Source organism: Gastrolobium bilobum, unplaced genomic scaffold (genome assembly GCF_033153095.1).
Source record: "Gastrolobium bilobum isolate Gb01-03AN ecotype WA unplaced genomic scaffold, APGP_CSIRO_Gbil_v1 utg199594, whole genome shotgun sequence".
NCBI lineage: Eukaryota > Viridiplantae > Streptophyta > Magnoliopsida > Fabales > Fabaceae > Gastrolobium > Gastrolobium bilobum.
Window position 1 is genome coordinate 3,322 of NW_026896848.1, and position 13,402 is coordinate 16,723.

The window sequence follows — 13,402 nt, forward strand, 5'->3', positions numbered from 1 at the left end:
TGTCAGAATAAAATGTAAGCTTTAGATAATTTTTTGACAAAAATTATACTTATATAAAATTAATTTATATTTATAAAAATTTACTCATCATTTCAAAATAAAAGTATTCAACATTATCTTACCTCATCATCTCCAAGGCTTGGATCATGTAAATATCTTTCTTTGGGTGACTCTTGTTTAATCGAATGTGATTTCAACAGTACATTAATGCATTCGAGAACACGATCATCACAAACCTTTTAATTAAAAACACCAAAACTCCGTTTAGCTCTTTCCTTAAGATGTGAATTCAATAGCCATTGTGAATGCTGAAATAGAAATATTTAACAAACAAAAAGTTCAATTAAATTTATAATACCTTTTTTTTTGTATATAAAATTTATAATACCTTTAAGGGGGCCGTTTGGTACGCGGCATTTTGTAGGATTCCCGGGAAACTGAATTTTTCTAAATTTTAAATTTTCAGATATTATTGTAAATTGAATGTAAAAATCATATTTTTGAAAATCGAGATTCCCAGACAAAAAAAATTTCTTCAGTACCAAACGCCCGTTAACTTTTGGAAATGAGTAACCATTGTAGAATTAAAAAACATATTACAGACTTTTATGACCTAGTTTGTTTACCATACATGTTCTTTTAAAATTGATCATAATAATATTGTGGTGAAAATTTTCTTGATGTTATCATTTTTTTACCTCCCAATTTAGTCATCTATATAGAAGACAATAATATTTTATTTTAAAATCCGTTCATCTGTTCTATTTTTTCTTCTTGTGACTATGTGTGCTAGTAGCCCGGCCCGGCCCATTTAGCCCTAGCCCGCGTGGGTTAGGGCCAAAAAGCCCACAATGGTATAGGCCCACATGGGCCAAAAGCCCTAAGGGTTAGGGCTAGCCCATGGGCCTTCCAAAAATTTAATATGTATTTTTTTGTTTAAAATAAAATTCATATTTGATGTAGCAATGTATCTCAAAAGTCCTTACCTGCATTAAAATAGATTAAGGAGCAACATTTTCTCATATAAAAAAAAAGTGACAGCATATTCTCATAGATTATTGGAACACTAATGAAAACAGATTTTATAGTAATGCAGAGGACACTAATTTTATATAAAATGACTTGTGTGATCCATATGGGGCAACAGATTACAATAAGATGTCAACATTGTAACAAAGAAATTAAATGACTAAATCTTCATAATACCAAGCATTAAGTGAAAAAAGTTAGCATACTTTCCTACAAACTGAATCAAGGCAACAAAATATTCTAATTACATGCATTTCCAGCATTGCTGTCAATGTAAATATTCAAGAATGGAGGCATTGCTATCAATGTAAATTCCAAGCATTGCTGTCAAAAAGTTCAAGAAATTCAGCTGTCATATACTCAAGAATGGATGCCAAATATACAGCAGCAGCATTGGCCTCAACTGCGGGATCAATTCTGCACAAAATCAATGTAAATACTAAATATCATCACAATTAAATCAATTAAGCTCAACCTACACATAATCAATGGATCTAAACTATAAATTTCAACTAGCTACTAACAGAAATACCTCTCTAATCTTCAATTTGAACTTCTTGATGCACATTGGCTTGTGATGTTGTTGTTTCATGATCACTAGTATTAGAATCATCTTCATCTAAAACTCATAACCAATTGAAACAAAACTGCTAAATTAGACAATCAATCCCTACATAACCAAGCAATATTAAAATATTAAGCATAATAACTCAAAGCATTACCATTAAGATTCTCGAGAAAACCATGCAACCAATTCCTAGTGCAAATCAACATTTGGACATTTTCAGGAAGAGTGGAACTTCTATATTTGGTAAGAACACGCCCACCGATACTAAAAGCCGATTCTGATGCCACTGAAGTAATTGGAATACTTAGCACATCTCGGGCCATAATAGAGAGTGTGTGAAATCTATTCTCACTGTGCTTCCAATAATTAAGCACGTCAAAATCCTCCCCATCACCATATTTAGCTTTTGGTTCATCCAAATAAAGATTTAATTCACTCTTACCACCAACAATCATACTTTCATTCTCAAACCTTTCAAACTCCTGCAAAATTTGATATATCAATTATATAAACGAAACAACAATGAAAAAAAATGACTAAATTAGCACGAAAGAACTTACACTTATGTATAATTTTGATTTTTTTTTGACCTATTGCTTTCACCACTTGACTTGTGCAAGAGATTGGATTTGATGGATGAATGAGAATTAGAAGCACTTGATCCTTTGAGATTGCTCACATATTCTTCATATAGCTTCTCAAACTTTTCTCTTATATTTTTAACCTTATTTTGGGAGGTAAATGGATCAATTTTTGTGTAACAAAAGTCTAAGAAAACAAGCTTCAAACGCGGGTCAAAAATAGCTCCAAAAGCTAAAACTGTACTATATTCCTTTCAATATTTGTCAAACTTCTCTTTCATCCTCAGTGACATATCACTTAAAGTATAATCATCATTATACAAGTTTTCGTTCAGTATGCACTCGATCTTCCAAACTTGTACAAAGTATAAGTTAGAGGTTGGATAAGATGAACCTGAAATCATGTTTGTAGTCTCGTAAAAGGGTTCTAGGAATTCACATATTTTATCTCCTATTCTCCATTTTTCACATGACGGACAATATTTGTAATTCCTATCTTTCACTTGGAGAATATCACATTCCTTTTCATACTTAAGTGCACTTTCTAGCATCAAATATGTAGAATTCCACCTAGTTGACACATCTAATCTCAAACCAATGCTTGTGTCTATGCCTGCTTGTTCCACACAATCTTGAAACTTAATCATCCTCCCATCTGATCCTCTCACATACTTAACACTTTCTCTGATTTTATAAAGTGCTTCAGCAGCCACTTTCAAACCTTCTTGAACAATTAAATTAAGTATATGTGCAGAGCAACGTATATGAAAATATTCACCATCACACAACAAAGTATTCTGCAAACGGAGATGGTTTAACAATATAAGCTGCATGTTATCATTTACAGCAGCATTGTCCAAAGTAATAGAAAATACTTTCTTCTCAATTCCCCATTACTTTAAGCAATCAAATATAGCGGCTTCCAATTCAATCCCAGTGTGTGGAGGTTTCAGTCGAGAAAAATTAAGAATCTTGCTAATTAATTTCCATTTTTCATCAACAAAATGGACAGTTAAACAGATGTAACTCTCGCTGTAACTCTCGCTGTTAGATGTTGTCCAAACGTCAGAAGTCAGACATACTCTATTAGGAAGGCTGGACAAGAGTTGCTTAAGTTTGTCCTTTTCTTGGATGCATATTTTTTTAATATCAGGCACAATTGTATTCCTAGAGGGCATCACAATATCAGGATTCACATAATCAATCCACACTCTGATCAAATCATATTCAACAAAACTAAAAGCAAGATCATGTTTAATTATGGCTTGTGCAAATTATGATCCCTATCATAGATCCCCGAGTGAACACCTGCTCTATTCCTAGGGTCTTTATCTTTAAACGCATATTAACAATAAAATATTGGCGAGACATAAATATGATAAAGATAAAGTTTGCTCAAATTTTTTAATCATGATATACCAAATAGAAAAAAGTGTTCATATGATAAAACAGATTGTCTCTAGGACACCTATATACTAACAGTGGCATAGTGTCATCTTCGACCATGGATTGCGCACTTTGGGATGGTTGAGCTTTTCGTTTAGTTACAGCCATTATGATGCTAGGGTTGAGGACGCTTTGTTGGATCACTGATCTATTGTTCACTGGTCCTTTTGTGCTGGCTAACTTGGATAAAATGTCAGCTCGCGAGTTTTGCTCTCTGGGGATGTGCTCCATTTTAAAGCTTTGAAACTCTGTCAGTAGTAGTCTTACTTTTTCAAGATTTTATCATGAATGCTTCTTTCGCCTGGTAGCTTCCTTGAACTTGAGCAATTACTAATTGTGAATCGCTCTTGAGGATTATGTTTGTTGCCCCCAAGTCTTTGCCATGGCGAGTCCGGCGAGGACTGCTTCATACTCGGCTTGGTTGTTTGAAGCTTTAAACCCAAAGTGGATAGAGTGCTCCGCTGTTATACCTTGGGGGCTTTCCACGATGACTCCTGCACCGCTTCCTTTTACATTGGAAGACCCGTCGACAAAAATAACCCAAACCTCATTCACCTCAGCCTGATGTAGGTGTGTCATTTCGACAAGGAAGTCGGCTAGTACCTGGGCTTTGATTGCTTGTCGTGGTTCGTAAATGATGTCATATTCTGATAATTCTATCGACCACGAAATCATGCGACCTTCCAGATCAGGTTGTCTTAGCACTTGTCGAAGGGGCTGGTTTGTTCGAACTTTAATAGTGTGTCCATGGAAATAATGGCGCAGGCGTCGCGATGTTAAGATTAGCGCAAAAGCAACCTTTTCTATTTGTTGATAGCGCAGCTCCGGTCCTTCGAGTGCTTTACTGACAAAGTAGTTTGGTTGTTATTCCTGGGCCTCTTCGCGCAATAAGACAGCGCTTATGGCTTCGTTGCTGACTGAGAGATAGAGAACCAGAGGTTCATTTGGTGGAGGCTTGACCAGGACTGGTGGGTTGGCCAAGTGTTCTTTGATGGCCATGAATCCTGTCTCGCACTCCGGAGTCCAGTTAAAGTATGACTTTTTACGCAATAGTTTAAACATTGGTAGCGACTTTTGTGCTGAGGCGGGAAGGAATCGGGTTAAGGCAGTGATTCTTCCCGTCAATTGTTGTAGTTCCTTTACGTTACGCGGGCTTGTCATGTTGAGTATGACTTTGCATTTATCAGGATTAGCCTTTATCCCGCGATGTGTTAGCATGAATCCTAAAAAATTTCCGGCAGGTACTCCAAACGAGCATTTGGCTGGGTTAAGTCGTAACCTGTACTTGCGCAGTTGTTGAAATACCTGTTCCAAATCTTGGGGATGTTGTGAAGTAGTCATTGTTTTGACTATCATGTCATCGATGTACACTTCAAGCATCTACCCAATCTGCTGACTGAAAACTTTATTCATCATACGTTGATAGGTGGCACCGGCGTTCTTGAGACCAAACGGCATCATGTTATAACAATAGGTAGCTTTTTCCGTGATAAAAGTTGTGGCCTCCTCGTCTGGTGTGAACATTGGAATCTGGTTGTAGCCTGAATATGCATCCATAAAGGATAAAATCTGGTATCATGCGGAGTTGTCGACCCGTTTATCAATGGTGGGAGTGGATAAAAGTCCTTTGGGCAATACTTGTTGAGGTCTGTGTAATCTGTACACATGCGCCACTTTCCATTGGGTTTTTTGACTAACACCACATTAGAAAGCCAAGTAGAATATGTGATTTCTCGAATCACTCCTGCATCAAGGAGTTTTGCTACTTCGGTCTCAACCACTTGTTGCTTCTCTGGGAGATTTTGCGCTTTTTCTGCGCGATGGGCTTAGCTTTGGAATCTAAGGTTAAGTGGTGACATATTACGCCTGGGTCTATTCCTGGCATGTCAACAGTTGTCCAAGCGAAGAGGTCTTTGTTGTTTAGCAGCACTGCCACCAACGGACTTTTCTCTGCTTCTGGGATATGTCATTCAATTTTGGTGATGTTTTCGGGTAATGGACCCACTTGGAGATTTTCCAGCTCCCTGTAACACCCCGTATATATCCGGTAATGTTATCATAATAGCGTATTAAGCTGCGCTTAATTAAAATGCGGAATTACTTTTTCTTTTCAGTTATGATGCCATTAACATTACCAACTTGCTTAATAATCAATTAATAAAACATCGCCTGTATGTAATTGCAATAAAACAGCTAACTGAAATACCTCATAACATAGATAATATAAGTGTGGCTCTAGTCACGGAACTACAACAACGTAGACCGGACCATCTAACAGTTTATACAACTCCAAACTACAAGTACTAACAGAAAGTGTCATGGACAATCCCCATGCTCACTCAAATAAGGCAACATGCCCAACATCAATCTCAACAACAACATAATTATAAAAGGCATAAAACATAATTAGCATCAATATCCAGTCATGCTAACAAATAAGCAGAAGCAACATAATCAGCTAAGCTCCGGCCTCCTGCCGCCTGAGGCATCAGTACCCATACTACCTGATCCTGAAATAAGCATTCCCCAAACGTGGGGTAAGATCTCTAATCTAGAAATCTCAGTAAGTCAGTGAGTCCTCAAGGATCTTCCACCCCAAGCTCACTTACATGTGCAATATAAGTTCAAAAACCGTTTATCATTTATCATTTCTAAAACAATGCAATGCAGCAGATAATCATGCCATGTGTGTCAATACTAATCTACTGGCCAGAGACAGTGCAGGTATACGTCTATCACCTACACACCGTGCAAGTACCACTTGCATTCACCCCGATACACCGTCTTGTATGGCGCTACATACTCAGGCTTCCCGTCAAGATGAAACAACACATGCATATTAAAAGCCATTACATGTAAAGTTCAATCAACATATCAAATATCCAAAAGCATGTACACAACATGCATAAACCATACCCCCATGGGACATGGTGGAACCACAACATGGCTAAACCGAGGACATGAAAGCTTACCTTGCAAGCTAACTCCAAAAGCCAAGAGTCCACAGCTCAAAGTCCAAACACAGCAGATTCACAATCTGTTATGGACCAATACTATATTAATAATAATGCAACACAAGCATATAACTTAAAGACAACGCCTTTCCTTACGTTTTACGTCTTAAGGCTCCATACCAAACCATAAGTCCTTAATCACTTGATTCTGACTTAGTTTAATTAAAACAGAAGTTCAACTTCATCAATCTAGGGTCCCCAAACCCCCAATAGCCTACTGTCCTCACAGCACAGCTACTGTTCTTCGAAATCCCAGAATATTCGGATATTCCTCGGGACCATATCCGGATATGAAATATCCGGATATCTCACTGGACATATCCGGATATCCAGAATCCCATATCCGGATATCTATTATCCGGATACTCAAAACCCATATTCGGATATCACATATCCGGATATTCATCGGGCACATATCCGGATATTTCACGACAGAATGTAGAAAATGCATTTCGTGAAGATATCCTTCCAAGGTTGGGTTTTTAACGATTTAAAGCACCTAAACATGCATTTCTAGGTGTGTTCAACATTACCCAACAACAAGTTATCATCTTTAAGCCTTAACATGCATCAAGCTTTCATTTTTAAGTTCAAAGACTAAAGACCAAAGGTGACAAGGCTTACCAAAGCTCAATCAGCCAACAAGAGGTGCTCTTGGAGCTCAAAAGGTCACTCCAAGGTTCTGTGTCTCTCTGCACACGAAAATGTAAGTTGAAGGTTGGTCATTTCTCCACAAAGAACACACCTTGAAGCTTAACAAGCCAACTCCAAGGTTCCCACAACTCAACTCTCCCACTCAGCCCTTAAAGCTGACTCCCAACAACCTCCCAATTCAGAACACCAGCTCTCTACACACTCACAAGGCCACTCACACAAGGCTCAAGTGTTTGGAGGTGAAGAAAATCAAGAAAGGAAGTGTCTTGGACCCAAAATGGAGAAGAAACCCCAAGGAGCAGCCAAGCTGATCAGCCACCCTCACACACTCACGTAGAGAAACTGTTTTCTAGGGTTTAGTGCCCACTAAGGCTTAAATAGTGGTTTAACAATTAAACACACAGTATTAACTTTAATTGCTACGCTTAGCATTTTAATCCCAAATTTTGGATTCTGAAACTAGACATTTTTCTAAGAATTATCATATTTTTTTCGTAATTTTCTGAGCACCTTTCCGGTACGCGCTTTTCCAAGCCCTTATTATAATTTACCGCGGCAGTTTTCTAGCACCAGTTCTCATTATTTGGATTTGAAACTCGTTTTACAAGTTCTACATATTATTCTAGTAATTAACATGCACTTATTATAATTTTCTGGGATACATTTTTCGGTACGCATTTATACCGACTTCGGTATCTACACTTTTTTCTTCCGAAAAGACTTTCAGACATGAAACACCTCAACACCGACAATAATTTTATTAGCAATATACTAAAGCCTAATATTACTTTTCTTCCGAAAAGCGACTTTCAGCATTATTACTCACATACTATAATTATTAAATTCATAATAATTATTAGGGTCAATTATGGAAATTTCCTAATTTTGCATAATTAATTAAATAAATACCTTAATTAACGGTGCGGGTTCTTACATTCCCCATCTGGTTGAGGACGCACTTTTATCGCGCAGATCTTCGCACATATCAAGACCAGTCATATTGACTGACGCTTTAGCGACTTTGTCATCTATAATTATTAAAGCCTCGGTCAATTATGGAATCATTTCTTAATTTTGCATAATTAATTAATTAAATACCTTAATTAACGGTGCGGGTTCTTACATTCCCCATCTGGTTGAGGACGTGTATCGCGTAGATCTTCGCACATATCAAGACCAGTCATATTGACTGACGCTTTAACTTTGTCATCTGGCTGTATTGGAATTTTAGCTCGTAAGCTGGTATTATAACAGCTACGCGCTGTTTTTTGGTCGCCCCTAATAGCAACTACCGGGCTAGATTTGTCACGAAATTTCATTAGAAGGTGGGGCATAGTGATGATTGCCTTTAGCGCGACAATGGTTGGTCTTCCTAGAATGATGTTATATGCAGACGCGTACTCAACCACATAAAATCGTACTTTGATAGTTCGAGCCAGAGGCATGATTCCAAAGGTTACCCACATCTCAATGGTGCCTTTGGGTTGTACGCATTTCCCAGCGAAGCCAATTAAGTCCGAACATCCATGAAGTAGATGTTCCTCTGGGATGTGCATTGCACGAAAAGCATCCCAGAAAATAATATCAGCTGAACTACCATTATCAATCATAATACGTTTTACCTGGAGATTAGCCATGCAAGCTGAGATTACCAGTGGGTCATCATGGTCTGGGAGGATGTCGCCATAGTCATCATCGTCAAAACTTATGGCCTGTCTTTGATCGCGAGAAGTGGAAGGGCGAGCATGATCGTGCACTGTCATTACTGATTTTAAATGTTTTTTGCGTTGAGATTTAGTCGCACCTCCTCCCGCTGATCCTCCGGCGATAGTGGCTAAAACTCCTGCCGCGTTATTTGGTAGTCCATCGCGTTGTTGTTGCGCGATTTGCTGTCTGTTTCGCGGTGGAGTCCCTTGACGTCTGTCAGTTGAAGCCTCTCTGTCATTTCTTCGATCTTTGTTACGAGCTGGGTTATAGTTTCTCCTGGGATGTGCCCTTTGTTCATTAGGGTTCGGGTCGCGATCTGGGCTTCTATCGCGTCTTCTTTGCGTCTTGTATTCCCTGTAGCTGGAGACGAATTCCTGGAGTTTTCCCTCTCTTATGAGTGCCTCAATAGTATTTTTGAGCGCGAAACATTTTTCAGTTGTATGTCCTTTGTCGTTGTGAAACTCACAAAACTTGGTCTCATCGCGCTGAACTCCTTTTGGCATTGGGGGAGGCTTGTTAACCCGTACATACCCTGTTTGGAATACTTCTTTCAAAATCCGTCTTTGGGACGTATTTGAAGGGGTGTAATTGTCGTATCTTCCCCATTTTATCTTTTCACAGAATTTTCGTTGAAAATTCTTCTGGACATCTTTTTCAAAGTTATCTGTGTCGGCCCTGGTGTTAGAAATTTCTCATGAACGCTTATAATCTTCAAGGTTGATGAATTTTTCTGATCGTGCGCTAAGTTCTTCTATGGTGCGTGGTCGCTGTTTGGCTAGCAACATAGAGAAAGGGTCATCAAGTAATCCTTCTGTGATGATATGTAGTGAGGCTTGTGGATCCAGGTCTCTGACCAAGAGTGCTTCATTAAAGAATCTGTTCAGATAATCGTGCAAAGTTTCATTTGATCCTTGACGTACAGTTTTTAGCGCGTGTGTAGATTTGTATTGGGCCTTGCTGGTTGCAAATCGTACGAGGAATTGGTTGGTCAAGTCCTCCCAACTTTGTACCGAATTAGATGGTAACGCTGAGTACCATCTAAGTGTTGTCTCCTTCATGGTTGTTGGAAACAGTCGACATGCTATTGGATCTGCCACGTCTTGTGCCATCATGTTTGTCTGGAATTGTTCCAGATGTTCTTGGGGGTCCCCTTTGCCGTTATATTTTTCTGTTGTAATCTTGACATCCCGAGGAATTGGGATGTTCATTATGCAGGGAACGAATGGGTGAACAATTCGAGAGAATGACCTTGAATTTCCATGAGAATTCTCATTCTCGTGAGTATCTTTTATTTCTTCACCTTTCTTGATTTTGTGACCCGAAGGTCCAGGGTTACCAGTCGAGTGTTCATGAGGTTGTTCACTTTCATCAGAATTTTCGGGATTTTTTTCCTTCTCAGGGTCTTTATCTTTTTCTTTTCCCTTTTCTTGGTTTTGTTCTTTATTCTTTTGAGCTTTCTTCAATCGAGCTAAATCTCAATTCTGCTGGGCGATTTTCTTGTTTTGTTGTGTGATAAGGTCCAAAAGATGTTGGGGTGTCGGTGGGTCATCCAGATGGATGGGAATTGGTGCCACCGATGAAGCTGATATTGCTTGGGAAGCAGGGATCTCCTTCCGCTTTCCTTTGGAGCCATTTAGGGATTTGCTTCGAGTGTCAACCATGTTTTTAGAGAAAGATGGGTTCTAACAGATAGCTTCCCACAGACGACGCCAATGATCAGACCAAATACACTATGGACTGGCCAATATGTACTGAGCCTAATCACACACGGTTTAGTTGTGAGTGTAGTTCTTCGATCTGGGCTTGGAGTTACGTAGTGGATCGCGCTTTGCCTTTTTCCTTCACGTTGGCACGTTAACACCAAATGGGGGGGCCTGCAAAGACACTCCGATGCTTAAGTCAATATCAGAGGCAAGAGTTTTATGTTGTTAATGTAAAAGATGATCGTACCTTGGTGGTATATCGTTTTCTTATATAGTAGTTACGATGCTGCCTTAGTTAAGGCGGCTTGGCTTCTGAGTGGCCAGGCTTGGGCTGCAGGTCAGTCAGGGGACCTGAGTAGCCTTATCTGCTATAGTGTCTAGTGGTAGAGTCGTGGCGAGCTGGAGCTGTCCGTTGTTTATTGGAATCAAGGCGCGGTGGGGTTGCCTTGGGCCTTAAGTTTACTTCCTAAAGGGGGTTTCCATACGCGATGTGGGTATCGCGTCTTGTCTGTCGCGATGAGGGCATCGCGTCTTGCGCGTTGTACTTGTCCTTTGCGCTTTGCTTTGGGACCTTAATGGGTTTGGGCTTCCTTATGTGTCGATGGGCCCTGATTGGGCCTATATTTTATCCAGATCAAGTTCCTTTTCGCAACTCCCTCTCTCTATTCTTCTCTATTCTCTTCTTTTGTTTTCTAACTCATAGAATTTTTCACAGCTTTCCTTTAGAACTTGCTCACTATCCTCCTCTTTGAGTTCTGTCCTCTTGGTATTTATAGAGCGATCCTTGGAGATTTCTTCACACGAGGGTTTCCTGTGTCTCCTCCTTGATCAAATCATACACGCTTTTTGATTCAACAGTGCGACCCTCCTTACTGCAGAGAGTAAACCTCTTTTTTTTGTATCTTGGGCGGTGCCTTGTATGGGCAGATGACTTTGCTTCTTGTAGAGACTTTGAGCGGTGGCCTTGTTTGTCTTGTAGCATTTATTAATTTTTGTTCTTTTTTTTGTTTATAATTTTTTCTATTTTTTAATAAAAATAATTATGTAAAACAAAGCAAGATTTAAACAGTCTCCCCTTTTTAATCTTTTTTCATTTACAACTAAAAATATAAAACAAACTTAGATAAAAATAATTAAGAAGCCAGATAAAACTAGAAACATTTTTGAATAGATTTCATAATTTTAAAACAAACAATTGCTGTTGTACACATCTTTAAAAATTAAAAATAAAAATATATCCTGACAAAATAGGGTGTTCACAATTTTATTTTTTATTTTTCCTTTTTAATTTTGTATATTTTTTTATGTGTGAGGACAAAATTGAGTGGTTACAAAACCGTAGCAAGTAAATAACAATATTCACTAATGCTGAATTCAACTACAAATTAGGAGACATGAATCAGAAAACGCAACATAAGTAGGGGAGAATCTTAAAGTATTTGTGAATTACATTTTTGGTAAGTTTTAAAATGTCAAAAGAAAAAGTAAGTTTTAGATAATTTTTTAAGAATAAATATACTTACATAAAAGTAATTTATATCATAAAAATTTACTCATCATTCCAAAATAAAAATTTTAAACATTATCTTACCTCATCATCTCCAAGGCTTTTTCTCGAAGGATCGTGTATATATCTTTTCTTGGTGACTCTTGTTTAATCGAAAGGAATTTCAATGATACGTTCATGCATTTGAGAACACGATCATCACAAACCTTTTAATAAAATAAAAGTATTATTCCTGATTTTATATATAATATATATTTATAATATTTTTGAAAACAAAAATATAATTTGAAGATATGAAGTTTGAGAATACAAGAAAAAAAAATTGTGAGTACAAGAAATAAAATATAAACATGTTTAAAAAACCAATACTCCCCGTTTAGCTCTTTCCTTAAGTTGTGAATTCTATAGCCATTTTGAATTCTCACATAAAAAATATTTAACAAATAAAAAGTTCAATTAAATTTATAATACCTTTAAGTTTTGGAAATGAGTAGCCATTGTAGAACTGAGTTAAGGGATATCCATAAAATAATATGGGTTGAGTAAAATTTTAATAGGACTTGATAATTGTAAAACGTCGCATATCACCTTGATCACAATGGCGAAAGTTCTCCTCTCATAACCTAAACCAACTGATCAAAGGCAGGGTAAAAACGTAGGTTGGGAAGCCTTCCAGAACGAATACGTTGAAGACCGAGGGTGTTGGAGTGGATAACGATTGGTAGAAGCTAATGAATAACTATGGTTTGCAAGTATCTAACACCGCGGATCTTGTTAGGATGGCAAGATCAAGAATACCGTTGATGAATGTGAGTAGCCCGGTGCTGAAGTTTTTGTCTTATCAGGTTCTTGGTGTGGATTTTGAGAAGACCAAGAATGCTACTTTTGTGGAGGTTAGATTTGCAAATATTGGAGGTCTTTGACCCCCACTACATATATTTGTAGCATTCTTAGAGCACGTCAGTTTTGCATGCGCCGCAATATGATTACTGGCGTTTTGTGCTTAATTTGGTAGGAAAAGATGTTATCACAATGCATATATCTATTTAATATGAAATCAGCATATACATTTGGTTCATTACATGGTCAATCATACAAATGCAGTAGGAATATGAATACAAAAAAAAAATATACATTCTCCTTTAAAGACAGAAATGGTATCATTTATTCTCAAAGGAAGTTGGGCCACACTT

The 13,402-nt window shown here is 37.9% G+C and overlaps 2 protein-coding genes across 2 annotated transcripts; both read right to left on the reverse strand.

Moving 5' to 3' along the window:
• Nucleotides 1–8,395: 8,395 nt before the first annotated feature.
• LOC133302337 (uncharacterized) lies at nt 8,396–9,502 on the reverse strand. The gene has a single exon (XM_061502100.1). It carries the CDS (start codon nt 9,500–9,502, stop codon nt 8,396–8,398), a length of 1,107 nt encoding a protein of 368 aa, XP_061358084.1.
• A 189-nt stretch (nt 9,503–9,691) lies between these two features.
• Nucleotides 9,692–10,207, reverse strand: LOC133302338 (uncharacterized). The gene has a single exon (XM_061502101.1). It carries the CDS (start codon nt 10,205–10,207, stop codon nt 9,692–9,694), a length of 516 nt encoding a protein of 171 aa, XP_061358085.1.
• Nucleotides 10,208–13,402: the final 3,195 nt, after the last annotated feature.